Source organism: Puntigrus tetrazona, chromosome 17, assembly GCF_018831695.1.
Source record: "Puntigrus tetrazona isolate hp1 chromosome 17, ASM1883169v1, whole genome shotgun sequence".
Taxonomy (NCBI): Eukaryota; Metazoa; Chordata; class Actinopteri; order Cypriniformes; family Cyprinidae; genus Puntigrus; species Puntigrus tetrazona.
The window spans coordinates 17,858,981-17,885,276 of record NC_056715.1 but is presented as its reverse complement, the minus strand read 5'-3'; the positions used below and the strand labels follow the sequence as shown (position 1 = coordinate 17,885,276).

General features: G+C 38.6%; 1 protein-coding gene across 6 annotated transcripts in view; it reads left to right on the top strand.

Moving 5' to 3' along the window:
- The window catches only part of ttll5 (tubulin tyrosine ligase-like family, member 5), a 77,709-nt gene that overhangs the window by 25,754 nt on the left and 25,659 nt on the right, over nucleotides 1-26,296 (top strand). For 5 of the 6 annotated variants that reach the window (XM_043263793.1, XM_043263791.1, XM_043263794.1 and 2 more), the window contains 14 exons: nucleotides 888-979; nucleotides 3,815-3,916; nucleotides 4,076-4,167; nucleotides 8,629-8,691; nucleotides 9,216-9,293; nucleotides 9,380-9,525; nucleotides 10,209-10,371; nucleotides 13,373-13,490; nucleotides 14,029-14,175; nucleotides 16,694-16,788; nucleotides 16,867-16,988; nucleotides 17,589-18,194; nucleotides 19,163-19,350; nucleotides 25,322-25,440. In XM_043263793.1, the coding sequence (XP_043119728.1) occupies nucleotides 888-979; nucleotides 3,815-3,916; nucleotides 4,076-4,167; nucleotides 8,629-8,691; nucleotides 9,216-9,293; nucleotides 9,380-9,525; nucleotides 10,209-10,371; nucleotides 13,373-13,490; nucleotides 14,029-14,175; nucleotides 16,694-16,788; nucleotides 16,867-16,988; nucleotides 17,589-18,194; nucleotides 19,163-19,350; nucleotides 25,322-25,440 (2,131 nt within the window). The remainder of the gene's footprint in view (nucleotides 1-887; nucleotides 980-3,814; nucleotides 3,917-4,075; nucleotides 4,168-8,628; nucleotides 8,692-9,215; nucleotides 9,294-9,379; nucleotides 9,526-10,208; nucleotides 10,372-13,372; nucleotides 13,491-14,028; nucleotides 14,176-16,693; nucleotides 16,789-16,866; nucleotides 16,989-17,588; nucleotides 18,195-19,162; nucleotides 19,351-25,321; nucleotides 25,441-26,296) is intronic. The other variant, XM_043263792.1, reaches the window with a different exon arrangement.

Below are 26,296 nucleotides of genomic sequence, written 5' to 3'. Positions count from 1 at the left end.
AGCGCTCATGAAAATAATGATTGCTCAAGGCAGAGTTTTGTTTTTGCTTACGCAACGGTCTGTCCCCGCTCCAAAAACTCGCAAATCTGACGCCAGAGCGCTCGTTGCAATGATTGATCTCCGTTCAGTGACGGTTGTTGATCGCACGCAGTGTTTTATCTTGTTCGCTTTTATGGCAGAGTCTGTGCAATCCACATTTCCGATGATTGCTTGACATCATTTTTGGGTGACTTTGTAAAAGTTGAGGGTTTTGATTCTGGAAGCAGATTTTTTTGGTCTTTCGTCTGTGAATGTTTGAACATAGGTGTAATGCGTTCGTTCATTTCAGATTTTGTTATTGTGTTTGCGTATAGTATTTTTTAATGGCTTTAATGTGATGTTGTGAGTAATAAGGAATAAATCAAGTAGTAATAGTAAATAATTATTTTGGCCGCGTTTATGCAAGGCAGCTCAAAACGTTTCGGGAACAGAGGTGTCGTGTGACAAATCCTGAATGTTTTGAATTGACGCTTATGACCACATACAGGACACTACTGTTCAATAGTTTGGGGTCAGTAAGGCTTTTTGAAAGTAGTTTGTTACGCTCACCAATGCTGCATTTAAAATACAGCAAAAACAGTAAGATTGTGAAATATTGTTACAATATAAATACCTATTAATACAATTATTAGAGCTGAAAATGGTTGTGCTGCTAAATGAAGGCATAAGGAAACCATAATATTCTAAATTCTTAGATATGACATTTGTGTTCAGTTGAATGCAATTGAATCTTATTCGTATTGGCCTGTTTTTATTTACACACACTCCATCAAACATCTGAATAGATAAAAGCTAATTCTGAATAATATTAATCCTCATTAAAGAAGACTCTTGTTTCTTGTGCTTAGGTTTTGTGTGTCAGGATCCGTTATTACGACAGCCGCGTCCCGACAGAGCTGGGATTGATTCAAGAATGAAGAATCCTTCGCAGAAACTTCAGGTAAAAATACCCACACTATCTGAACAGATTTCCTTGCGTTCGTACACAGGACGAGTTATTAGGACAATCACAGTGATCATTAGACAACCTTATGTTTTCTAATAAACTGTGAGAATGAGAAGAAGCGCCTTCATGTTTTATCATGTCAGGGTATAACTTCATTAGGACAAGCTGTGCTAATGTAATTAGAATAATCTCTATCACTTATTGTTACTTTATAAAGATGTTGAAAACTTGATGATGGCACTCTGATCCCGAGGGGCCCAGACTGATCGAACATAGAGAGCAGTTTCTTCTCTTGGACTCGGATAAATGTGTTTTGGACTTTTTGATACAATCTTGAGTCAAATTACTTAGATTTATGAAGTGATTTGGTAAAAGATTTTAGCAGTAAGCTGAAAGATTTTACCTAAATAAATATATTTATTCATTCTGTCTTTGATGATATTTAGACTATAACCAGGGGTTAAATTGGGGTTTCTTATGTGGGGGTGCTCTATGGTAGCAGGCTTACACACACACACACACACACACACGTTTGCAAATATGGTTTTATTTTATTTTTTTTCCTTTGGGGACTTTCCCACTAATTCTATTAATGCTTTCGTTTCAATAAATTAAATCATTATAACGTAAATTGCTATTATCTAATGCTACATTATCAAATGAAAAAAACAACTGCAGCTGCATTATATATACATAACACATAATATATACATACGGTCACTCATACTTCTTTCTCTACATTTATATTGTAGATCATTGATGATGGGATTTAAAGACATATGTGAGTCAAAGGACTAAACTATTTAAGTGCAAAATGATTGAATGTGTTGAGAAGAGCTACAAAATAATGACCAAAACATAAGCAGAAAAGGGAAATGGTCAAAAGTCAAGAAACAGGACAGCCATTCAAACCACAGAAATCAGTGTTCATTTGGACACAAGTCTGTTACACATGATCGTAGCAATCTGATGATGACTCAGACTCCTTCAGAGATCATGTGTCCCTGCACAGCCAACACATTCAAGACTACTTTAGTGATGTTTATAGCTGTTCTCTGAAGCACCTTTTTGAGCAACCCAAGGGGTTTCTATCAAATCTCTTGATCTTATTTGTTGTGTGGTGTTGGCCCAGAAGAATGAGATTGAGACTCAGAGCAACCACCAACCAGCCAAGGCACATGAGCTTTACGCTGGTCACTAGATCATGTTATTGGTTCCAAATGCTTATAATGGACTCGTAATTTTTGGCCCGCAGTTGGTTCTCAAGAGGGTGGGACTCTCAGCAACCCATCAAACTGGCTGGCAGAGTCTGGAGCAGCTGTTTCATATCAATCTGATGAAAAGGATTTAGGGAATTCCATGGTGGATTTGGGACACAGCCCTCCTCAGTTAACAAACTAGATGTTAAGGAGCTGATTTCCCTGTCGATTTGCTGAGGTTTTTTAGACCCAGGGTAGACCGATGTGAGCCCGGCTTGATACCTTAAACTCGGTGTTTTGAGCGCTACTGAGCGCTAGAGGCTTACGTTGCAATGCTGCTGATTGAAGTCTTTGAGAGCTGTTGTTTTTATAGCACTAGTGAACCGAGTTTAATCTAGTCTCCATTTCTTCTGACTCCAGAACTGAATAATGTTAGTACACAGCATAAAAGAATATTCTTATTTCTAGTTGTGTGAGTCTATTTTACCAGAATGATTAGCCAGGCATTCTTACTATTAATGATACTAGAAAATCAGCTCTGATCACAGAAATACTGTAAATCACAAATATATACAATTTTAAATTTTCACGATTTCTTATCAAGATTTGCTGAGCTATGAATCAAAGGGAACGTTGCTTTATGAACAGAGTGACATCGCAACAAGCTATATCCCACCTAACATTTCCAAACGAGTTTTGTACAATATTCATGGCGTGAGCGGATCGGAAATTATGAATCTGTAATAAATACTAAATTTTGGTCTGCAAATTTTGGTCCATTTGATTATTTCTTATTATGCTTTGCACTATCATCATTTGTTGTTTCTAAGCTAAAAAGCAGAGATCGCTCTTCATTTCAGATCCGTTTTCACTCCGGTCATGAGTGAGGATATGGCAGTTCATAACACAGCATCCATTCTAGTGTGTTTTCACTGTATAATTGAAATTGTTGGACTGTACACCTCCACTATTACTCAGTCATCACTGTAGCGTCAGTGTCCCCAAATCACAGAAAGAACCGACATCACGTTCACATTCTGATGACCCGACCTCTAGATGTGATGACATAGACACAAAGTAATCAACATGTTTACAAGGCAGAATTTCATTTTGTTTATTTTTTTTATAGAAAGGTTTATCCTACTCCTCTCAAACCAATTACAATTCCATTCGGTTTGGGCATTTTTATTCCGATTGAAGTGTTTACATGGAGCATTTTCATTCGAATTGGACCTTTAAAACGATTACAATGCTCCATGTAAACACACCTAATAACGACAGATATATCAGATTTATGGAGCTTCAAAATCATGGCCACCATCCACCAGCATTACCAAGCTCAGAAGAGCCAGGATAAATAAATAATAATAAAAAAAAAACTCTGACTGTAAACTATTTCTTAAAGTTTTGGTTTCAGTCCATCTACAGTGCACTAAAGCTTACGATGATTTTGGGAAATGCAGCCCTGAACACTTAAACAGCCTGCTGTTCTTCAGAAAAGTTCTCCAGGTCTTCCACATCCTTGGCTTTTTCAACATCCTCTGCATATTCGAACCCTCAGTAAAAGTGACTGTAATAACACTGATGATCCCACCACAGTATTTTGGTAACAATTCACTCTTATCCTCAGCGTCAGAGACCGCCATCCGCCAACACCGCCGACCCAGACGCTCAGAAAGAGAAACCCGGCACTAAGCTAGCGGAGAGTACCCTGAGTCTGACGGCAGAAGAGGTCAGTGATTTGGAGTCCTCGGCTGACGGGGTTTCCACGACTTTAGCCAAACGCTGAGGAATTTATTTGAAGATAGCAGGCTGATGTATGCTCTTTCATCTTGGCTGCTCTTGACATATTTGATATTGAGCAGCATGTTTTATTGTCTCCCCTGGACAGATGAAAGTGCTGAGGAGGGTACAGGAGGAGTATGACAGGAGGGGTGGGTTTGTTCGGATCTTTCCTACTCCAGACACCTGGGAGCTTTACAGGTGAGGGAATAAAAGAACAGAACGGTGATTTGAGGATCTGAAAATGCTGAATTGATTTATGCTACCGGGCAAAAGCTTAGAATAGTTTATATTTTTCGAAAGAAGTCTCTTCTGTTCACCCATGGCTGCTTTTATATAATAAAAATTATAGATTGTTTTAAATCTTCAGTATCACATGATGTTCAAGGGAAGAAAGATAAAATAAAGATAAATGCTTTTATTCAGCAAGGGTGCATTAAAATGATCAAAAGTGGCAATAAAGACATGTATAAAGTGATTTATCTTTGAATCCTGGAAAATACGATGCATCACACTTTCTACAAAAATATTGTGCAGCACAAATGTTTTGAACATTGATAATAATCAGAAATGTTTCTTGAAGTTCTGAAGATCACTTGACACTGAAGACTGGAGCAATGAAAAATATAAATAAATAAATTACGCTTTTTCACATAGAAAACAGCTGTTTTTAATTGCAGTAATGTTTCAATCTTACTGTATTTTGATCAAACACATACAACCTTGGTGAGACTTCTATCTGTAAAAAAATCGTCCAAACGTATGAAACGTATCCAGACGTAGTAATGTGTAGAGCTAGTTTTTGACGCACGTCACGATTCAATTTGATTCTTATTCACAAGCTTGCAATTTGATTCATTGAATAATTTGATTTAATCCAATTTAGTTATTGGATTATTATTCATATATACAGTGCTACTGAAAGTATTCAGACTCCCTTAAATTTTTCACTCTTTGTTATATTGCAGCCATTTGCTAAAATCATTTAAGTTAATTTTTTTCCTCATTAATGTACACACAGCACCCCATATTGACAGAAAAACACAGAATTGTTGGCAGATTTATTAAAAAAGAAAAACTGAAATATCACATGGTCGTAAGTATTCAGACCCTTTGCTGTGCTTTGACTCTCGGAGGTCTTCCTGCTTCAGTTTCTCCCATCAGTCCTTGCTCTAGCAGTTGAGAGAGCATCTCTAACCATGTCTAACTAGTGAAAGTCACTAGGTAGGCATCACACTCAGGGTTATTGTAGAAACTAGATTGAAGGTTGGCCACAAAGTTTTACAAAATTGTAAAAGCTTACTGTCTGATGGTTTTCAAATATAATGTAAATAGTTCTAAATAGATCTTTACAGAAAGCATGATTAACCTGTTGCTAGTGATAGTAAAGTAAAATAACAAGATATAAAATTTAAATATAAAAAATATTAATAAAAACTGTAATAGTCTCTCTCACTGATCACTCTTCAGAAGTTCAGCAAAGCAAAAAAAATCCACCTCATCTGAAGTCTTTGTTTCGCTCAGTTTGACCTCGGTGAGACTGTGTTGAGGTAGAGAAATACAATGCTCACTATTTTTGCAAGAAAAAAAAAGAGCGTGGTAAACCCAACGGTTTAGACGAAGTGGTCGTGAACTACATTGTTTTATGATTTTATAATGTTCTTTGAGGTCCACATATAAAGTTAGGAAGTGTTTCTCCTGCAGAGGTGGCGTTTTGTTGTGCTCTGACATAATGTGAAAACTTCCAAAATTAGCCATTTCTTACATTTAATAAAAGCTGTTTTTGAACTAATGAGAAAGTTTTGAGTTCTGAAATATACATGAGGGTTTTATACTACACATTGCTCAGTTATGAAGATTTATTTGAGAAATGAAAGCTAAAATAACCTGTTAATCCAATAACGCTCGTCACTGTTTTACTGGAGCACAAGAGAAAACTACTTTAGTCTTTCTGATTCAAAATGTAATGTTGCGGTTTCATTATAATTGAAACAAATTCTATGTAAAATGGGAAAGATTGTTTCAAAGTTAGCTAATCCTGCACCATTTTTCAGTGCGGTAAGGATGTTAACATAAACACAATCGAAGCCTAGAATGAAATAATGTTCAGGTGCAGTGTTACACCACTTACTGGTGATGAGAAACATCTGTGAGCAGGTTACAGGGATCACCCTCCAAAAACCAGATGTGCTTAGACCAGGGCAATCAGAGCCAGCCTTTCTTCTTTCTGCTTCATACGCGAGTATGTTTGATGGGCAATGATGAAAATGAGATTCCTGCAATGCCAAGTCAGGCGGAGATCATTTCCATCATTCATGCATGTGCTCTCGCTCCTGATTGGAGCAGTGTGCTCTGCCTCTGAATAGAGACGGATACGAGTGGGAATCATTACTGAACATGAGGAATATCAGAAAACATCTGCAGCCTCAGAAGATTGTGCATGTAAAGCAGGTCAATGGAGATAAAACTAGCAATTAAATAAGACTGTTAAATATAATATATTAATAGTAGATTAACACTTTAATAGGAAATGAGAGAACTATATATAACTATAATAAAGAACTAAAACTGAATAAATAAAAATAAATTAGAAATTTTTAATTCAAATAAAACTTAAAGGCCCGTTTACACCAAGGATGATAACAATATAGTTTTTAGTTATCGTTCTAAATTAAAAATAAGCACAGAAGGAAAGATCATTTTGGGATCACTCTCAGAATTATTCCTTTTTTTTGAACTGATGAACAATAAAAACATTGACAGACAAACTGTAATGAGGTTGAGCATTTAAAGTGGCAGATGACAAAACTACAGTGTGACAAAATTGCTTAAACAGAATATTATTGTGCGAGGCAGTGGATGCTAATATAGTGATCATTACAGTTACTGTATCATTCTTTTTGTGAAATTGCCAAAATATTCAAAATGTTACTTTAAAGTATGATCGTTTATAAGTAATACTAAAATAACCCTGCACTATATATTTGGCCAAAATTAGTGATGCTCTTGAAAAAACTCCTTTGTTGTTTATGTGTGTATTTATTTGGGCTGGACAATTAGTAAATCATTGTTTTCAATTATTCAAATAATACTTGAAGCAGTAATGTTTGGAGCAGACAAATTGGTCCCACATTATATGTCTATTGGATTTATTTTCTATTTACTTAATAATAATAATAATAAAATAGTAATACTAGTAATAATAGTAACACTTTTGCCTCTACTGAAGTGTGGGATAGTTGAAGGTTAGTGCTGATGTTAAGTTTAGGTTTAATGGGTAGAGGTAGCATCAGCAGTGTTATTTATTTATTTGTTAATTATGGACGTAACTACAGAAATTAATTACAGACGTAATGTATAGTACAGGAAGCTATGGTAACACATTATTTTAAGGTGTCCAATGACCCGCCTTCCTTAGTTACTGTTGTCATGACCGACAAACAATGACGCTCTCACCCTACACACGTGTTCTCACACAGTGAAAAATACATCGCAGAGCAAAGAGAAAACTGACACTTTCATTTTCAGAGTCAACAGTATAATGTGAAACTTATGGAAACTAACTTTCATCACTTCATAGTGTCACAGTGATGGTCTTTGTGCAGTAAAGGACCCGTCATAGTTAAATAAAATAGAAGACAACATGAAGTGATGCGAGGTTAGCTGCATTGAAAACAGATGAGCGCACGTCTACATAAATAGTTCCCAAACAGACTGCCTGTCAGTCGATTAGGTAATTTTAATAGGTATTATAACACCTTAAAATAAAGTGTTACCAAAGTGACTTAAGTGTACTTAAGTACAATGGAAAACATATGTACACAAAAAGTGTATTATATTAAATGATTCATTAAAATGTAAGTTGTTAAAGTAAATGTAAATCATGAATACACTTCAAAATATGAATGATGTGAAAACTTAACATTTATTCAAGGGAAAAACGTTTTATTCTGCTTAAAATTATTGAAGCAAGCATGAATGGAGAGTTCATTAGAACAGGTTTCTGTAGGCTGTAAGCTAGATTTCTTGAATGTTATTGGCCCAAGTTCTTGCTTAATTACTGCCAGTGTGAACGTTTCATTCTCATTGCCTAAAGACATGTTAAATATGTGCTTCGAAGCAGGCGCTCTCCCCGTAACGGGATAGTGTTGAAACCACTCGCCTGAGAGAGACGTTCATGTCTCAAATAAACGTTTACTTCACCCAGAATATATTGTTATTGACGCAAGAAAATTTTCAAATGCTTGTTTAAGCTCGGTCTGGAAAAATCGTGCGGTCGTTTAATGTTCAGCATTTAATGTTCAGCACCTCGTCATTTTGTAATTCACACCGCGGTCGCACCAATAGACATCAGTGATGCAGCAGCTAATTCTAGCTCCTTGAAGGAGTGTAGTGATGTTGCTCAAGCGGGACCGACGCAGGGCCAAACGGTCAACCAAACACCACTGTTTTGTTAAAGCTAACAGACGTCGCACAGTCGAAAAGCGCAAGAAGCATCATGTTTTCATTCAGCTTGTATCTTCTCGTTTGCATAAGAGTCATGGCTGAAACCAGCAGAACCGATTGTTTACCACATCATTTGTTTGGACTTGTTATGCAATTAATCTGTCTGTAATTATTTCTCTCTCTCTCTCTCTCTCTCTCTCTGTATCTCTGTTTCAGTGGTTATCTGGAATACAAGACGTCTATGAACGCCATGTTGGCTAATAAACTTTTCCATGGAAGGTAAGCCTTTCCACCGTGGTTGGAAAGATCTTTGTCTATTTTAGGAATCTTCAGCCTGAGGGCTTTTTGTTGATATTTAGTGCGAGTATGTCATACAAAGGCTTACGTGCACTGATAAAGTGACTGTTATTCTTGGACAAGCCCTTAAAGGAACAGTTCACCCAAAAATCTAAATAAGCTAAAAATGTATTCACGCTCAGGCCTCCAAGATTAGGATGAGTTGGTTTAGTTTTTTTTATTCAGATTTGTAGAAATGTGGCTCAGCAATGGATGGCTCTGCACTGAATGGGTGCCGTCAGTATGTCCAAAAACAGCTGAGAGAAACATCACGGTAATGACTTCTAAAGATGGACTGGAGTGGATTATTGTGATGTTTTTATCGGCTGTCTCTCATTCTGACGGCACCCATTCACTGCAGAGACATATTTCTCCAAACCTGATGAAGAGACTTGAATGGCCTGAGGGTAATTTTTTTTTGTTGTTGTATCAACTGTTCATGTGAGCTTTTCTCTTTAATGTTTCAGAACAGCTTTCCCTGTCTTACATGTGTCTAAAATGATCTATTGTTCTTTGTTCCTCAGAACTGTGATCTCCCGCTCGAGGTTAGTGCCTGTAATTTCAACCTCTGAATGCAAACAAAAACCAAAAAGAGGTTATAAATGTCTGTTTTGCTGTCTTTGTTCCACAGGAACAGGGTGAATGATAATATATCTCTGGTTGTGGGGACCTTCTACACACATCATGCGGTCCAGTACGAAAGGAAGCTTCTTAGTCTGGAGGTGCGCAAGCAGAAGCGCAAACCCAGACGAGTCTCCGGCGGAAGAAGACGAACAGGTGCGTCTATGACATGTGTGCTTGAGAGACGGATCATATCTGGTAGCAAGCATTTACAAAAAAAATTGATGGGTTGAAATGTCATGTATTTGTTTACATCGGTGTCCTGCAGTTAATACATAAAGTTCACAGGAGAGTTCATAGTTTTCATTCTCTTCTGTGTTTCGCTTGCGTTTTACTTATTCTAAATACGCCATTTTCAGTTTTTGCATAATTTGACAAATTATAGATCAGAAATGATGTACAACATTAATCTCAAGCTCTGACGCTAATGTAACATAAACCTTTAGAAAATGTAACATTTTAGCTCTTGAAGTTAATGATGATCTAGTTTGAGTGAAAACCGATAATGCATTAATATTGTTCATTTTGCTCTTTATTTAGATTATAAAATGCCTAATTCTTATTTTATGATTGAAAGCCTGTATTTGACACAAAGATAAAAAAAAAAAAAGTTTGGAACAATTAAGGTAGATTTACCTTATATATCTTATAAACCCCATATTACATAAAATAGTGTAGATTGACGTAGCACTTGAACAGTTCTTGCGTAGAAGCTTTGATAAAAGTTTAAATCCTTTGTTGTGGCATATGACAGAAGTGAAACGACAAAACTAAAAAACCTCTAAACCGGCCTTTTAGTGTTTTAAAACACTAATGTGTGATCTGATGTGTGTTTTCAGGTCTGAAAGCGTCTCGGTCCCCTCACATGAGCGAGAATGAGGACGGAGTGGAGGGAGAGACGGAGATGAAATCGCTTCGCCTTCACACAAACACTGCTCTGGAACAACCCTCACACCCCAAAGTCAACCTGCTCCACATTCTCCAGCAGGGCTGGGACCTCAGGTCAGTGTGGACGCTCAGAATCATGGGTAACGAGCTGGGCCTTACACTTTCCTGTGGCTTCAGTAGAGGGTCTGAGTTTGAGTCAGCTCGTACCATCCAGACTATTATTTCTTCACTGGAAAACAAACAGATATTTTGAAGGACGTTGGTAACCGTGCGGTTTTGGTGATTGCTGTATGGAAAAACTTCTAGGAATATTTTAGGTTCCAGACCATAAAGAGAGTCATGCAGGTTTGAAATGACGCAAAGAAGAGTTTTATATGATTATATGTCAATGAATCATCTGACTCCAGTATAATGAATTAATGAATTAATGTTCAAACAGTACAAGTATTTGTACCCAAAAAAGCATGCCTTAAAACAGGCTGTAATTCTGCATTTAAGCTCATAATCGAGTGAAGAGCTTTACTCTTCTGTTGAAGTTCTTTCTCTGATTATTGAAATAATTATATCGTTCGTGCTCATGGTCTTTCACAACACGGATCAGTTCTTAATGATGCGCTTTATAGCAAGATAACTATAAAGATATAGTTCTAAAAATTGTTCACACCACAACTAAAATGATAAAGGAACAGAAACAAAATATCGCTGGAATCAATTTTTTCTGGCAGAATCCATCTTGCTACAGTGAGCTCGAGAACACACACACACACACACACACACACACAGACACACACAGACACACACACTCACTCACACTCACTCACTCACTCACTGTCTTGCACGCACGCACACTCAATCACTCACTCACTCACACACACACACAGACTTTACACACACACACACACACACACACACACTCACCACACACACTCACACACTCACTCACTGTCACACACACGCACGCACACACACACACACACATCACTCACTCACTCACACACACACACAGACACACACACTCACACTCACTCACTCACTCACTCACTCACACACACACACAGACACACTCACTCACTCACTCACACTCACTCACTCACTCACTGTCTTGCACGCACGCACACTCAATCACTCACTCACTCACACACACACACACACACACACACACACACACATGCTCACACACACACACTCACTCACTTGCACACACACACATTACTACACACACATACGCACACACACTCACTCACTCACTCGCACACACACACACACACACACACACACACACACACACACACACACACACACACACACACACACACACACTCACTCACTCACACACTCACTCACTCACACACACACACACACTCACTCACTCACTCACTCACACACACACTCACTCACTCACACACACACACACACACACACTTACACACATACACACACTTGGATCTGCTTAAAGAAGCTTGGGGATTGAGAGAGTCTGAGACTCTGGCTGCGCCGTGGTGTCCTTTTCATCCAACGCCTTCACATGTTTTCGTTGCTACTTTCACAGTCTCATTCACACAGGAAGCGGATTCTTCCTGCGCCGGCCAATCGGCTCAGCAGCCCTGACCTCGCCGTACAACGGCTCGCTCTCATTGGCCGCCTAATTGCTGGAGTCAGACTGTCTTTCCTTTGTTTAACATTTTGCAGGAGTCCTGGAAGCAGTTGAAACGTATTCCCTCCCCCTGCACGTTACGCAATAGCCCTACAAAAATATTTAGACCTGCTCTTTTTATACGCTGACATTAATGAATATTACATACTCCTGTCCAAAGTGCAATAAAGATTCCAGTTTCTTCAGGACTCGCAGTCCAAGAGGCTGAATTGTAATTTGAGCGAGGAATTATAATGACATGTCTGAGTTTGTAGAAATTCCTTTGCGCCTGCCAGGCCCGGGAAGGGACCGGGGCCGTTACAGTACAGTATATCTTTGTTTTTGGGTGACGGCTTTTTCCGAAACATTTCTTTTCCTTTTCGTTGTGCTTTTCTGGCTTATCTGCTCATCATTCGGAGCATGTGAATAGCTCACGGTTGTTGGAGCAGCGTGGAGGGCATTTCTTACCCTCAGGTCTGCGTCGAGCGGGGTTTCGTTTGCAGTGACACGTACGGCACGGCGGTAGTCATCCGTTCTCCTGTGAGTGTCTACGAACAACCTGGCCCTTGCATCGTTCACAGGGATTGGGAATGCCTTTGAATCACGTCCAGTTTGACTAAGGGCGGCAAACTGGATGCAGAATTTAATTAGAATTTTATGGAGCGAAACAGTGATGCACCGAAATTAACATTCTTTGTTGAACCTTTGGTTAGATTAGATTCAACTTAATTGCCATTGTGCGGATTGCAAGTATTTAGGATTATGCCTAAATAACATTTAAGCTCTGACAGTGTTTTGTCAAATGTGTTATGAATATGACCGTGGTGATCGGTGGAGTGCTTATTTTTGGCAAATGCTTACACTACCAACAGTTTTTTAATTTTTATGCTCATTAAGGCCACATTTTTCAAAATTAAAATACAGTAAAATAATCGTAAATATGATTATTACCATTTAAAAAACATGCAATTTTAATATGGTTCAAAATATATTATACTAAAAACTTCCAAAACGGTAGTATATATACAGATGTTTTCAACCAAAAATCATTGGAAGATTGAAATTTCACTGCAATTAATTCCTACAAATAATTTTTTATAACTGCTTTAAGTGTAGAGTTAAGTTTTTTTCTTAATTATGACTGACCTATAAACATGTGGGTATACAATGATGCACATAAACATGCATGTCATCAAACTTCATCAGTTTAACTGCAAGTTCATTTCTCAGATTGCTGTAATTTACGCAAAAGTCTTCAAAGTGGAGCCGAACAGCATGAAGCAGGTTTACAAGATGGAGACATTAAAGCTTAAGAGTGTAATTTCATCTTTGTAACAGAAATAACTGTTGTTATGTATAAAAAGTGCTTTTGTTCTCAAAAGAATCAACCTTCAAAAGGCTTCGTTCTGCATATGAAACTGGAAATAGGTTGTATTTTGTTTGCTTAGTTTCTTCTGCTCTCTTCTTTCATGGCTGGTGCAGTAAAGTTCAAGCTCGCATGGCCTTCTCCTCTTACCTGCACCGTGTCCAGCTGCGCCTGCTGACCGAGAGCAGAGCCAACACAGGCCCGGCCTGGACACAGAAGGAGCACGATCAGATGGTAAACCATGTCTGCTTCACGTAGCACCTGACGAATATAACATGAAAAAAAAATTATAAAAAAGAGTTAGTTCACCCAATAAATGCCATCATTTTGATGATGTGCGTCGATTGTTGAGGTTTTGAAAATGCTGGTTACTCTATTATATTTTTCTTGATATTTAGATTCATGAATATGCATGCAAACACTTTATGTATTGCTCATCATTTCTGCACAGAGACTTGGTGTTGTTTCCACATAAAAGGAAATATATATGTTCATTATTAAATTGTTACTTATTAAATTACCAGTGGTGATTGGGAACCTGTATGTTTACTTGTCCATATCTTTACCAGCTAGTCTAAATCAACCCCAGGTAAGTCTTTAGTAAGTCTCTTTAGACTAAAGCCTCTGCTCAATGCATGTAAATGTGCGCTTCATTAAAGCAGGCTGGCTTTTCATCTGTAGCAGACACGAGTTATTTGATGTTTGTGGTGATGTTACAGAAACGCTGAACGTCTGTTTTGTAGCTGCCTTATTAACGTGTGTGATTCTGCAGGAGCTGGTGGTTCGCTTTCTGAAGAGAGCCAGCAGTAACCTGCGTCAGGACATGTGTCTGGAGGAGCCCAGCCCTCAGCTGCGTCTGTCCGACCGCCAGCGCATCCTCTCCCATCAGCTCGGAAACTTCATACAGCTCTACAACCAGGTTTGTGGACCAGTCACAAGTCAAAACTAGCAAACAGCGCTTGGTCAGTGCAAAGCCGAAATAGCTAGTTTGAAGCTTTTATAGGCCCTGTGCAGTTTGCTCTGGCATTTTGGCAGAGGCTTGATGGTTATGTAAGAGTAGTTTGAAAACCGTTAGAAATGTCTGGTTGCTATGGTGTTTTGGATGGTTGCTAGGGTGCTGAAAAGTGGTGTTCTATGTCATCGGTAAGTTAGTCTTTTCTAATTCACTGTTTGCTGTATTTTACAATGGATTCCTTTTGCAGTGCAGATACAGGCTTTGTAAAAAGACCTTTATTTAATCACGACGCAGTGCCAACAGCTCTATCAGAGTAATGTCGCAACACACAAGCATGAGATAACATGTTAAGTCCAATGCCTCACCTGTTACAGGTTGATAAGTATTGAGTGTTTAATTTTCCACCCAAATGATCGGGCCTTATATTGAAAGTGTTCAGGAGAAACTCTTTTATTTTCTACGTTGTTAGCTTGTGCAGATTTTGACTTCTATTTTGACATTCGGCTTACTGATACAGTGATTGGAAAAAATAATGTGAACATCCTGGTATATAGTAGGAGATAATATTTGCTACAGTGAAAGAAAACAAACACTTATTGATCTTTTCTTTGTCTGTGAGGATGCATTTTGTAAGATCCATGAATTCCAGGCCAGAAGTCTCAGAAGTGTCTGTAAACATTTAAACAGACGTTTTTATGGTTAGGACTGCGAGCGAGTTCACAAAACGTGGCAAAACACCATCAGTGAAGAAGAACGGTGGACAAAAACAGAATGATATTAAAAGGTCTGCGTCCAAAAAACACAGAACAACTGCAGCAAAGCGACAGCAAACCTCAGCAGTCACCTTCAAGGCCCTCTTTCCACAAAAATGAACCACAGAGAACTTCACAAAAACAACACACATGGAACGCTTCACTTTAAACACAGACGCTGCTCAAAAGACGAGCAGCTGGGGCATCGAGATCTGAGGCAGCCTGCAGATGTTCTGATGATAATTAATAGATGCATGAGGATTTATTATTGCACTGCATGCATCGTATGCCTAACACCAACCACAAACAAATGCCTTTCAACTTAAGTCTGTGGAATTCAGGATTAAATGATTGTGCAGCGATTTGGACAAATACAGATATGTTTGTGAATAAAAAAAAGTTCTGTTCGGCATTATTAGAGTTTTTAGAGTACAAGTAAACAACCAAAAAAAATCACTCAAACATTTCGTTCACTTCATTTATTCTCTCTCATGTTGTTCCAAACCTGGATTACTTGCTTTTGTCTGTGTAACATGAAGGAAGAAAGTTTTATTTAAAAACGTGGTTACAGTCACTGGGCTCCGATGCTCTTCGGACCCCGAGGTTCTTTAAAATCCCTTCTTTTGTGTTCTGAATGTACTGATGGAGGTTTAACTAAATAATAATTACAGTACATTTGTGATTAACCTATAGCGTTTAGTGCGTTTAGTGGTTTTGTGGGATTATACTAAAATGTATGCTACTACGGAAGACCAATATTTAAAAAAACAGCCAGAATAATTACATTCCACAATATAAAAATGAGGTTGCTCAAATTTGACAGATATTACTGATTTTATAATGAACATTATTGTGCATCTGCATCCCAACTCAAGCTACTATCAAATGTGTATTTCTAAGAGATGAAAAGATGTTATATTATTGATATTATCAGGCAACACAAGCCTGTTTTTGATTTGAAACAATCTTAATAAGCCCATGCAGAACTAAGAATTTGTTTATTTATTCATTTTTTTCAGTTGAAGTTAAGGATAAATGACTGGGAAAAAGTGTAAAGAATTCTGACCGTAGCTTAAATCCACAATCAACTGTCTGGTTTTTACATCTTCCACAATAAGGCAAAGAAATAAAAAAAAATGATCAATATCGATTGATATCAAGATCTTTATTTTGGTTATATCACCCCGCCCTACACTGAAGTCTTCTTCGAGTCTATCGGAAACTTGGAAAATGAACAAAGGAACCAAACAAGATGGACTTAAGACATAAATAATTTATGATATATTAATGCAGAACTGAACTTTTTATCTGCATTCATATCTGTGTTTGTACAAATCATTTAATTTAAGGTATTTGGTTAGTAACATTCATGCATAAAATGTAAGCATCTTTTATTCATTTGGAGTCTAAAATCATCCCATAGCAAAACTCCCTAATACAGAAATATTGGCTAGATGTTCATTGATTGGTCCAACCCCTGTATGTATTTGATACTATACTGTAAAACTTTACACTGCATTGTTTACTTTGAGAGTTATAACTGTGCAAGCATTTGTAATTAAATCATGAAAAAAACAACCTTAAAACCGAATGTTATGGAAAATGAGCAGCTATTTCCAAATTATAACAGCATTTGTAACATTTTAAGTGGAGCTCAGGGAGCATTATAAAAAAACCAAAAACAAAAGCAATGCATGACCTTTAATTCAACTTTGTTTAATAACCCTCAGGAAACCAAGCAAATGGTGGAGAGTTTGGACAAGATTCCAGACAAGGATCGCTGCATCAACCCCAGTGTTTTCCAGGAGTTCATTCTAGAGGCGAGGTCAGTGTGGTGCGTCTAGAGTGCATGCTTTACCAGGTGAAAGGTGATAGACAAAGGTCATTTTGCTTGCTCTTCCAGTGAAAATGACTTGGAGGAAGTCCTTACGTTCTACACACAGAAGAATAAGTCCGCCAGCGTGTTTCTGGGCACGAAGTGTGACAGCAGCAGAGTCAAGAGGACCGGCGACGAGAACAGAGAGGGTGAGGGACATTTCCTTATGTTTTATATGGCATCTCATCAGCTGCGCGTGGGATATGACGCAGAACACGTCATAGAATTGTGTTTAAATAGCAAATGGTGGTCTGAAAGGAAGAGTTCACCCAAAAATCAAAAGTCTGTTATCATTTACTCTGCTCCATGTCATTCCAAACCCATAAAACGAAACACAAATTAAGATATTTTTATGACTTTTTGGATCTTTTAAGTTCTGGTTGCATGGACTTTCGTTGGAGGGACAGAAATCTATCAGATTTCGTTACAAATATCTTAATTTGATGTTTTACCAAAGTCTTGTGGGTTTGGAACGATGCGAGTGAACTATCCCTATAATTTCAGTATTTTAGAGGTTTTTTATTATATGTAACAGAGCAAATATGACTCTTTTGTTTTTTTTTTAAAGGGTTAGTTTATGGTTAGATGATGTGAATGTGAGGTGACAGACTGACACTATCATTCATTTATTATATTCCGTCAGTTTTGGTTAACGTTGTTGATAGAGTTGAGTCAAGTGTGCAAATTTTTATTGTGTGCTACAGAACTGACTGATAATAACAAGCTCATGTATTTTGTCTTTCATGAAGCTGCTGCGTGTATGAACACAGACGCCTCGAATGGTTCAGACAACACAGATGCAGTCCGCAAAACCCAAGACACAGACAGCAGTGCATCTCAAACCGGAAACCAGGACCACAGTCAATTAACCCAGAGCGCAGAAACCTGTAGCGCAGCGAACAAAACCAAATGCAACTCCTCGCAAAATGGACACATCCAAAGGAAAAGCCAAAGTGGAGACGGCACGGTTATTGAAGTGCTGCCCAATCCTTCGACCGCTGCCGAGACCGAATCAAGAGCATCACAAGATGGAGACAAAACAAGAGATGGAAACAAGACTCACACTTCTGCTGTCAGAAACAAGAGGGCCGTGTGGAGGTCAGGCAGCGATCAGCCGAACGATGCAGCTCTGGAGTGTGAGCACATCGTGGTACAGCACTGCCTCCCGCCTCCTTACGTCCAGCCGCCGCCGCATCCTCTGGCCAGCAGCTCGTCTGTGTGTGTCAGATGGGCCTCGGCTCGCAGCGAGTCTCCTGCTCCAGCAGCTGCCCGAGAAACACCTCGTCCGGTCCATGCGTGCAGCTTCGCTCCCAGAGCCATCCAGACGTCAGCACGGCCGTCCTCCGCAGGAAACGGTAATCTAAAATCCTTCCCCTTCACGTATGTTTCTCATAATTATTTACTGGGCAGAAATTCATATCTTTGTGTTTTTTGGCTGATTTGCGGTTCATCTTTGTATTTTGTATTTGATTAAACAAATAAATTGAATGTAACCATGGCATATATGATGTGCAAGAAAGGGTTCAAATAACGTTACATTCTAATCTAAAAACTAGTGTTGTCAAATGATTGTGATTAATAGCATCCAAAATAAATCTATATAATATATAACATATAAACAGTTTCTTTTCATGGCTGCAGCAGGAGCAATGATATTATGCGAAGTTCCTTGATTATTACGCTGTATTGAGATTATAGTTCCTAGTTATATCAGCCTAGAAAATATGGTGGTCAGTCACTTTAGGAAAAATTATCTCTTTGTTAATTTTTACTATCATACAAATACACTTACTTGTTGGTTTAAAATTCAACATGTTGTCCAACTACAAATATTTGAAATTTTAAATAAAAAAAATATTTTACCTTATTTCATTACAGTTACACATGCCTGTGAAGTTTCAGTGGAGTATCACAAAGTAAAAATTCCAAATGGAAATATTTCCATGGCTTTCTAACATTTACAGATGGAGAATATACCTGTACACAGCACATGTCAAACACATTAAGCAGCACAAGTAATGTCTCGCCTTTCTGTCAGGGCCTCTTAAAACTTTAAACTACTAAGGGTACTATATTTTTAGTTTTTGTAAAACTCTTCATATACAGCTTGTCACATGTTTAGAACAAATTGTATTATGCGCTTTCTCCATAGCAGCTAAGTCTGTGTCCTCCCTAGATATTTATTTCAAATGTGCTTGTATCAAACTACTGTATATTGATATTATCGCTATTGGTTCATACCGAATCGCTTAAAAAGAATATATATATATATCGATATACTGCCCAGCCCTAATTTCCACTTTATCTCTGTTGTGTTTGACAGTCAGTCAGAAGCCCAGTTTGAGTAAGTCCAGACCTGGTTCTGCTGGTTTGCTTAAAGAGACAGACTCTTTGTCGGCCCAGGCTCAGTCCAACCAGCTGGCCATTGTATCTGCTCTGCGCAAACTAGTGGAGAAACAAGCAGCTCGCCAATACAGCACATCCAGTCACATCAGCCTTCTCACTCAGCACGTGAGTCTTGATTTACACATGTTTCTTCCTTTGTCCTACTTTATTAAGTGGCCTTAACTATTGTGTACTTATACAGGTGCATTAGAATGTTGTGGAAAAGTTGATTTATTTCAGAAATTCAACTCAAATTGTGAAACTAGTGTATTAAATTAAATGCACCCAGTCTGAACTAGTTTAAGGCTTTGGTTCTTTTAATTGTGATGATTTTGGTTCACATTTAATAAAAATCCACCAATTCAATCAATCATTGAATCATTGAGAAGGGAAAGCCACAAACATTTTTAGAGTGGAATTTGCATGCTGAACCGATCCCCTGTACCTATGGGTATGAACTGCGAGGCATGGAGGAGCTATCGTGATGCAAACAGGTATACCTGAGCCAGCCAATCAATTCCAGATGTGCTGGATTGTCCTGGGTGGAGTCTCCAACTCGAGGCAATTGATGTGCCACTGCAGTGGAGCAAGATGCTGCGTGCCCTTTGCATATGCTGCCCCAGCCCATAATGGAGGCATCTGTGTTGACTACTACATGCCTTGACACCTGTTCTAAGAGCATTCCTTCCTGTAAGAATGTAGGGTTTGACCATGGGCTGAAAACGGTGACACTCTGGGGTAACCCCGATCCAGTGAAAGGAGATGCTCTGCACAAAGGAGTGCTTCCCAGTTGACTCAAAGCCCCAGATGGCTGAGGTGTCGTGACACCAGATCCCTGTTATCACGCAACAGATCTGGCGAGTGAGCTACTGTAAGCCAGTCATCAAGATGCACTTCTCCCAAAGCAGAGCCCTCCTCTAGTTTGGTAAAAACACAGGGAGACAGGGACAGCCCGAAAAGGAGGACTTTATACTGATACCCTTGACCCTTGAAAGCAAACCAAGGAACGGTCTGTGTCAAGGCAAAATTGTGTTAATTTACGCCCTTTAAGTTGATGGATGCAAATAAATCCTGAGTATGTACACATGAAAGAATGCATTTCTGCATTAACATCTTGAACAGTAGCTGATGAAAGGACCAGGCATCAGGATTGGTCGTGTAACCCACTGTTCCTATTGGTTACAATGAAATAAGGACTGTAAGAACCCTATAAAATTGTAAAAACTATAAAATCTTGGTTAAAGGGTCAAGCTGGAGGCATTGTGTTGACCTTTGCCAATATGACCACAATCTCCCCATGAAGGACAGAGGCATCAGTGTCCAAGTGGACAGATGAAAAGGATGCCCGTGAACCTGTGTGGACACCTGGTGGACTGAATTGCATAACTGAGTCAAACAGTCCTGATCAGCCAACGAGATGGACTGGTTAGCACTTTGATCCCACTTGTAACCAGGCCACCAGATCAATCCTGGTTGCATTATGAGGTGGTTGCATTATGAGAGCATAATTGCACTGGGAACACCTGGGAGCGTCCACGTTCCCCCTGACTGCCTCACCATTGAGAGTAGTGAAGAATGAAGAGTGATAAGCTCAGCGTCATGGCAGTGTAAGAGGCCTTCCACGTTTTATAGTGCTCTTCATATATCGCAGAAAGGTTCCCACGTCCCGAAGGAGCATGGCCATTAACTCAGCCTCCGATTCTGTCTGAGCAGCCACTACTGGGGTGAACGGCTCAGAGTCCTTGTCAGCCAAAGAAGACAATAGCCCCTCCTCTGATGTAGCGATGCACATTTTGTTCTGCTTTGGAGCCCCAAAAGACTCACTGGGTCCGCTGCGGGATGGACCGACATCACCTCTCGGGAGCTCCACGGGGCAATGTTGGGAGGTATCAGAGGTCTGTGGAAACTGGTCTGGTGGAGCTTTCCTGACCGTAATCCTGCCACTAACCAGCACAGCCACAGAGTTTTGCCTCATAACAATTGAGAGCTGCGACCTTAGCAAAGCCATGGACATGCGCTTACAATGTGGGCATGAACCATCCATGAATGCCGTCTCAGCATGTTTAAGCAAAAATCTGAATAAGTGGTTGCACACTACCGTCTTATATACCCGTATGTATGGGGGAGTGGCTTGGCATGCAAATTCCACTTGGCATGCCAGTTCTTGTTGGCCTTTTCTCTTAAGCTTAGAAGTGATTGGCTTCCCAGGTGGGGACCCCATGATGTCAGTTCAAGATGTAATGTCATAGTGACTGACTGAAAAGGAACTGTTATTCTCGCTGTGGTGTTCTAAAATGGTGGAAGACATAAGTTAGTGGAGCTTGGTTGAGTAAATTGTTATTTTTGTTTTCTTTGTGAGAAAGAAGTATTCTAGTGTCGCAAGACAGTTGAGCCATTGATATCACATGTACTGTTTTAGCAATGTTTTACTACATTCTATGGATGGTCAAATGGCTCTCTGATTTCATCAAAAATATCTTAATTTGTGTTGTGAAGATGAACGAAGGTCTTACAGGTTTGCAATGAAATGAGGGTGAGTAATTATTTATGACAGAATATTCATTTTGGAGTAAACTAACTCTTTAAACCGCATAAACACATTGCATTACACCAAATACACTTCTTTTTAGCAACATCATATGATGCTTCGAAGAGGCTGTTGCACTATATCATCGCAATTGTTTCGCCATCACTCTTTACAGAGAGGTCGACCGAAGAGCTCTTATAAGCATCATACGTGTTTTCATTAGAAAGATATCTGACGCTGTCTCGTACATTTCTCACGCAAATCTCACCGAACACACAGCATGAAGTTGAAGTGTGTCTGACCCGTTTCGGGAGGATCCGGAGTCTGTCAGGAGCGGTACACGCTCCCTGTGTGGTCTCATTATCAGACGCTCCACAGGGGAGGCGCTTTCTGTTGAGATTTAACAAGCAGCCCCTTTTCCCTCCAAGTAATTGATTCTTATAAATAAAAGAATGTTACGAATTGGCACCGAGTGCAGGGGTGAGATCAGTTCATGCCCCCCTCTCTTTGCTGAATACCTGAAGCGTTTGAGATGAGACCGGACCACACAGATTTCCCGGCGCTCATGTTACTGAATGCTGTAACTCTAGAATGTGTTTACTTTAGTTTACTGTGAGTTCACTCGTGTCACGACTTTCCCTCTCCGCCTACAGTGTAATCGCTTGTACAAATACACCAGCTAACTGAAATTGTGTTTTCTGGCAAAATCAAATGTCTGGAGCTACATGACTCTTCATAAAAATAGATTACAGTATGCATTCAATGTGTAGATGGCAACCGCCACCTTTCTGTATAAAAGACAGTCCCGTTCACTGACTATGGTTATACTGTTTGCATTATAATTTTAAAGGCAGTGGAACATTCTGTTAATTGGCAATAACGTTTCCTGATTTTGATGTAATTTTCTGGGAATAGTTTAATGAACCGCCAGAAGTGGTTGGCATTTTCAGCCCTGCATTCTTTGCCTCGGAAATCTGGCTTTACCAGCCGTCATTTTAAACACCTCATTCAAGTAATTACTGCTTAAATGAGTGAAAATCTAGCAATTGTAGCCTTCTAAATGTTTTGTTCTTTTTCTTTGGAAAAGAGCAGGGTGACAATTGCATTGCTCTTGCTTTATAATGAATACTTTCAATGCGGGGAAAGAAAAAGGCAAGAAAATTATAGTAGTAATAATTATAAAAGGAAATGCATGTAATTATGGGGGAATATATAGCCTCAGGTGGTTTGTCTCTCGTGACCTTTGCCAGTCGCCCGCATGTAGGCTTTCAGAAAGATCTTTTCAGCCTCTGCACAGATCATTAGCACAAACCCTCATCATAACCCAACATAACATTTTTGTTCACCTCGCACCATTTAGCTCCAAATATAGATTCAGTTCAACACTGCAATATTCACACTGCTTTGAGCTCTTTCAGCTCTGTCTGCTGCTGTTTGGGAGAGTGAGGGAATAAAATAATTCATTCACCATCCGAATGAATCATTATTAATGAAATAACATCACAGTTTTACCAGAATGTCGTTCAAATTGGAATTATTTTGAACCAATTGCAGACCACTTGACACTATACTCTAAAATATGCATTGAAAATAGGGCTGCGCAATTTGGGGGGAAATCTAAATGCAATTTTTCTAATAAAAATAAAATATATATATATATAAATAATTATCTATATAAGATCATATTTTTATCATTTGTTATATATTATTTGTTATTAAAAAAATATTTTCAGGTACAAAAGTCTGTTTCACAAATTTTCAAACTTCATTTATTATGAACGGTCACTCTGAGATGCTAAAGACACGGATCATTAGCTGCTCACATGTAAATGAACACAGTGTTAGGGCTTCATTTTTACATATATTTGTTTCAATAAATGATTTGTGATTTGATAATTGCAGTAAACCAGGTCACAATTTCAGTTTTACTTCAATAACAGCAACACTGATCATCCATGCCACACTGAATTCAGGCAGTAATTAAAGCACCAACATGAGTACATGTAGAGTAAATGAACATACTACCAGAAGGCCAACAATTCACTAAAAATGTTTTTTTTTTTTTTTGAAGGTATTTTGATTTGTTGAGATAGTGAATGGGTGTGTTTTTGTTGAATTTCAAAATCATCACAATTAAAAGAACCAAAGACTTAAACTATTTTAGTTTGTATCGCTGAATTCAATACAATTTAATTTTCACAATTTGAGTTGAATAAACTAATTAAATAAACTAATTTATTGAAATGCACCTGTAAAGCCAAATTAGTTTTGTCACTTTTGTGAATGCGAATGAGTGAGAATAAAGGTTTACTGTTAAATTTATGCATGGAAAAATATTGTTAATATTTCTTTTAAAAGGTTAAATGATAATTGTAATAATCTTTTCTACAATTAAGTGGTTAATCTGGTTGTAATATTTATTATTTATCATTGAATTGTTTCATTTAAATTTGGCAGAATAGACTATATGAAGAACATTATTTCTGTTACATGTCGAACTGCACTTTTATTCACGGTCAAGTTGATTTGATCAGTTGCACAAAGTAAATAAAAAAGCAATACAGCAACAAACACAATATACATAATCGCACAACATGAGTATGAGGAGAAAAAAACAATGTTGAAACTTTTTAATCATCCTCTCTCCAGAAGAACATGCTGTTTTTTCCATTTACTGGAATGTATGCAATACAAAAATACATTGCAACACCATTCAAACCCTATTTACGAGAATACCAGGTGGAAAATTAAGGATTGGGTTACTGTGAGAATTCCCCCAAAACCACACGTTTTTCTGCACTGCATACTGCAGTCTTCTTCCGGATCTTCATTACTGTAAGAACCTTCTGAGAGCTCGAGAAACATGTACAGATAATGTACCTCTTGGCATCGAGGGATTCACATCTGCTGACAAGAGGGCAGGTCAGAAGCTAATATCTGCCATGTTTGAAAGCGAACTTCTTCAGTGAGGTCTTGCATTAATTTAAACACCTGCCTCTGAGGAATGCTTGACATTTCCCGCTCACCCGGTCTGACCAGAGTCCACCTGCCACTTAAACAAACACTGGAGCACAGAAATGCTTTTTCTGGGCAGTCCGGTTGTCGGTCAGTCTGGATCTGCACTTTATTTTGTGTCATGGCAACGATAGTTTTAATAAACAACATCATGCCAGCCGCGTAAAGTCTGGTCCACTTTGCAGCTTGTTTCTCTTAAGAACGATCCACTGGAAGACATGTGAAGATATTTTTTTTTTTACTTTCAGATAGTAAAATAAATTGAATGTGAAATAAATGTTAGTCCAGTTGTATATGTAAAAAAATTGGAAGGGAAAAAAAGACCACTTTTACAAAAAAGAACACTAATACAAATAACATGTTAATTTAAGGATAGTTTTAGGCCATTATATATGTTAGAGCATGACCCAGAAAAAAAAACATTAAGTAATGCCAGTAACATTTAAAAATATATGAAAATCTGTCCATAACCTGTTTTTCTCTTTCTTATTTTGGGGGTTGAATATGAATTTGTATATGACATGGTATATTTAAATGATTGTCCTCTCCCACCAGCTAACAAATCTGAATCTGACCAATGGGCTTCTCAGCAGAGGAGGTCTCACGTTGAGTCCAGGGGTCCGGCACGGGCCTGTGAGAGCGGTTCATACAGACACGACCGCTAGGAACTCTGGGTAAGTGTTCACATTTGGGCAATAGGTTTGCAAAACAGAAAACGCTATCTATGCTATTTTATCCCTAATTCCCACAATTAGTTGTGAACTAAAGTAAGTGAACGAAGTGAGTAAAGCATTAACCATGAGAAATCAAATCATTTGTGATGGACTGAATCCAAGAATGTGCATTTTATTGCTTTGTCCTGTTAAACAAAGAAAAAACTGTTGAGTAATCAAAACAAAAGATAAACATCTTCAATGGAAAGTGGACCGGTAAAACCTTCCACAAAACCATTATAAAGACCCCTCGGATGAAGAAGAGCCAACTGGACATATGCAAATGCTTATATAATATCCACATTGTGAGACAAAGGCTGTGTTGTTAGGATAGTCCAATGTATTCTGAAGCATTTATTCTTTTCTCCCTAAGATACAGAAGTTTAAAGCGCTTTGTTAAACGGTGAATTAGCATTCTGTGAACTTTTTCAGTGTGATCATCTTTTAGACAATTTTATAGGTGCTTAACTGATGTTGGCCAACTCGGTCACGGGCGATAAAACTTACAGGCCAGTTTAACGGCCTCTGAAGAGTCTTTTAAGAGAGCAGAGAGTCCAAAATTTGGTGTAAAAGTCGTTTTTGTAGAAGCATGTCCAAACGATCTCTGTGATCTGTAGTGTGTGTTCGAGCGCAGCGTGGCTGAAATCCGTCTGCCGTTTTGCTGAGAATCATGGGGGTAAAGACAGAAGACTCCCCTCCTGCGTCATCACCCTCCATGGCCCAAGTGCATGTGATATGTTTTGCGAGTTTCTGACCTCTGGTCTCACTGCAGGACGAATGTCACGAGACTGGCGTTTCTCCAGGTCTCGCACTGGAA